The sequence below is a fragment of the Medicago sativa genome, chromosome 2 (assembly GCF_051527215.1).
Source record: "Medicago sativa cultivar Bolivia chromosome 2, Bolivia_mono, whole genome shotgun sequence".
In the NCBI taxonomy this organism is placed as follows: domain Eukaryota; kingdom Viridiplantae; phylum Streptophyta; class Magnoliopsida; order Fabales; family Fabaceae; genus Medicago; species Medicago sativa.
Window position 1 is genome coordinate 12,757,784 of NC_140750.1, and position 3,692 is coordinate 12,761,475.

The 3,692-nt window shown below is 34.9% G+C and overlaps 1 protein-coding gene across 1 annotated transcript; it reads left to right on the top strand.

Annotated features, from left to right (window-relative positions):
- Window positions 1-443: 443 nt before the first annotated feature.
- LOC146944656 (uncharacterized) lies at window positions 444-3,049 on the top strand. The gene is made up of 3 exons (XM_085743008.1): window positions 444-1,617; window positions 1,747-1,863; window positions 2,140-3,049. The coding sequence occupies exons 1-3, from the start codon at window positions 665-667 to the stop codon at window positions 2,738-2,740; spliced, it is 1,671 nt and encodes a 556-aa protein (XP_085599134.1). The 5' UTR covers window positions 444-664; the 3' UTR covers window positions 2,741-3,049.
- The last annotated feature ends 643 nt before the right edge of the window (window positions 3,050-3,692 follow it).

A 3,692-nucleotide genomic window follows, 5' to 3' on the forward strand; every position in this document is an offset into this window, starting at 1 on the left:
ATTGTTGGTATCATTTAAAAAATAAGTATAGTTTATTATAATATGAAAGTGCAAAATATCTATTATCTGTACCTATAATTTTAAACAAAATCAAAACAATTTTATTCAAAATTTCATAAAGACTATTGTTCGTAAATTATACTCATTAGTGCAAAAAGGTGGGCTACGTGCCCGTTTATACGCTAATAATAATAATAATAATAATAATAATAATAATAATAATAATAATAATAATAATAATAATAATAATAATAATAATAATAATAATAATAATAATAATAATAAAAACAACAATAAATGAATGAGAAAAAAAATACATAAGATGACAAATAACTTCAACGGTTACACTTGTCATTGGAAATATCAATCCCCATTTTGACTTTTTTCATTAAAAGTATGTTCATTTTTTTCATATAAATTGCTAGCAAGTCTTGAACTTGTTCACGCTCCATCATCAAGATGCTTGCTCTTCTCTCTTAATGTCTTGGTTTCTTTTGGTTCATCCAAAAAGCCAGTACCATTTTTTTCCCTCTAGTTTCACCATCTCCTTCGATCTTTGCACTCTTTACCGAGTTGCTCCAATTAGGGAAAAAAAGATTGGTGAACACTCTTATCTTCAACTGTTCAAAAACACATATCTAAATACCAATTTTTTTCTTCTTCAATGGATAATGATGATCGAGATCTCTTTTCTATTGTTCGTAGTTGCAACGCTACCACATTTACTGGTCCTACCAACATTTTTGAAAATCCACCGCCACCTCAAATCGAAACCACTACCAATAACATCACATTCCCTCTAAGTGTCACACCACTTTGCTATGATGATTTTACTTTTAACCAAGAAAATAGTTCAGTCTCTTTTGCCCCACTTAAACCAAATGACTTCATAAATCTAGATAAATTGATGATCAATTTCAATCCCATCCCCACCTCAGCTCCCACTAGTATGCCAAAAATCAATACCACCACCACATCTTCCCCCGCCACCACCACCTACACTATCCCACCCCCCTTGACCACCACCATCCCCACCCAGATCACTAACATTAACACTAGTGTTCATATTATCAACACTCCCACCATCACTATTCCCACCACTCCCCCTACCATTACCCCCATTATCACTGCCACTGTAATCACCCCGACCACCACTACCCCTATCATATCTGCTACAAGCACTACCCTGATAAACACTAGTGTTCATGAAACCAATCAATATCCCGCCAATTATAATTTTCCAATACCCGCTGGACAACAACAAATTCAACAAAACATCAACAATCAAGTGTCTGTTCCCAAACATGTTGCATGCATTGATATCACAGCCACCCATTTTGATCGTGCATCCAACCATCCATCAGTTATCGCCTCGACCACCACTACCCCAATCATATCTGCTAAGAGCACTACGATGACAAACACCAGTGTTCATGAAACCAATCAATATTCCACAAATTATAATTTCCCAATGCACGCTGGACAAAAACAGATTCAACAAAACATCAACAATCAAGTGTCTGTTCCCAAACATGTTGCATGCATTGATATCACAACCACTCATTTTGAACGTGCATACAACCATCCATCGGTTGCACTATGCGGATCAAGAAAAAGGTAATGTATTTATTCTATTATTTCATATATTTTAATTATAAATCAATTTTATTATGTCAAAATAATTGAAATATTTGACGTAACTTAGTTCAAGTGAACTAAAATTATTTTACCTTTCTTTTCTTATAGAAAACATAATAACCAAATGGCATTGGTGTGCTATATGAGGGACGATGAGCTTCCAAAAGACCCGTGGGCATGGAGGAAATATGGGCAAAAACCCATTAAAGGGTCTCCACATCCGAGGTTTACAAATATTCAAAACTTTATCTTTAACATATTTCTCTTTTCTTCCACATTATAAACAATAATTTTGTTACCTAAAACAAACACTCGCACCCTCGTGTTTTAAACAGTGATGGTAAGCATTTAGATCCTTGTCAGTGCATATAATTGTAATTAAATTCAACATTTGTTATCTTAATCATAGTTTCGTTTGTGTTTCAATTTTTAAAACATCAAAAACTGGTGTATATTTAGTCCATAAATGATGTTGAAAGAAATCAATAAATGATGTTGCAGGAGCTATTACAAATGTAGCACTTGGTCTGATTGTCCAGCAAGAAGAAAGGTTGAAAAATGCAAAACTCAAGAGAACACTTATATTGTAACATATGAAGGAGAGCACAATCATGCAAAGCCAACATTTAATAAGAATGTTGTTGTTGGTACATCCCAGCGCAAGTCACTGGAGACTGGGTTACACTCTGCGGAAGAAACTGGATCATCTACAAACATCACAAATCCAGGTTCCCCTAGTATGGTGATGTTGCAGATCGATCATCCGGAGAGCAGCAATACCCAGGTTCTCGCTGATCAATCAAAAATCCTTTATCCAGAAATAGAACTATTAGAGAGTCACTTACCCTCTGTGGAAGAAGTTGGATCATCCTTAAACGCTAGAAATTTGGGTTCACATAACAAAATGATTATGCAATTTGATGAACCACAAAGTAGGAATGTTACAGGTGTTGTCGATGACTCAAACCTCCCTTATTCTGAAACTGGATTCATTGGAAGCTTTGATGATAATGATGACATTTTGATACCAAACATAACAGCTTGGTCAGAAGATTATTTAATGGACTTCAAGTGCCTCAATGGTGGCGCTATATTCCCTTAGTTGGGTATAACCCAAAGAGCTTGCTTAGTTTGAGCTGATTTAGTTTTGAGCTGAACTCTAAATAATATATTTAATGGTTTTTCTTGTTGGTGCAATCCTGCCCAAAATATAAGATTGTTAATTGCTCACTTTTCTCTTTACCAATTACTCTTTACTATTGGTTGCAATCATAAAGAGGGAAATTTTGATTTTTAGTTGGTTATTTGGGATATGAAAGTTACTACCAGCAATTGTTGCTTTTGTTGTGCTCTTGTTTTATGTATATCTTTTTTGGCTTTGGTACGTTGTAAATGGTTGTTTGTGTCTTAAGTCGTCCAGTAGCTTCGACGTGTTTTTATGTTATGTTATCACCTATTTTTTGACTTCCTTTTATTGTTTGTGGTTTTCCTTGCCCGTCATCTGCGAGGAGCCAGTGATATATATATATATATATATATATATATATATATATATATATAGAGAGAGAGAGAGAGAGAGAGAGAGAGAGAGAGAGAGAGAGAGAGAGAGAGAGAGAGAGAGAGAGAGAGAGAGAGAGAGAGAGAGAGAGAGAGAGAGAGAGAGGATCCATTGACTCCAATAGTAAGTGTATTGGCTTACTCCAAATCACTACAATTCATTTCTTTTTAATCTAACGCTTTATGATTCATTTAATTATCACTCACATGGTCCACTCTTTAATCCCTTTCTTCATCTGTTGTCACTCATCCAGATTAATTTTTCTCATCATCCAGGACTACAACACCATCATCATCTACCAACAGGTCTCAATTCATATTCATATTACAAAAAAGTTCAACGATTTTTTATTACGTTGGTGTACCGAGTGACCGATATGAGATTATCAATCCCCACATGATTTGCATTAGGGTTCTCAATGTGTTCCAATAAAGATCCCCAACCAATTCATATGCACCAGGAGCCACTACAATTCAGACTCACATAATTTTATTGT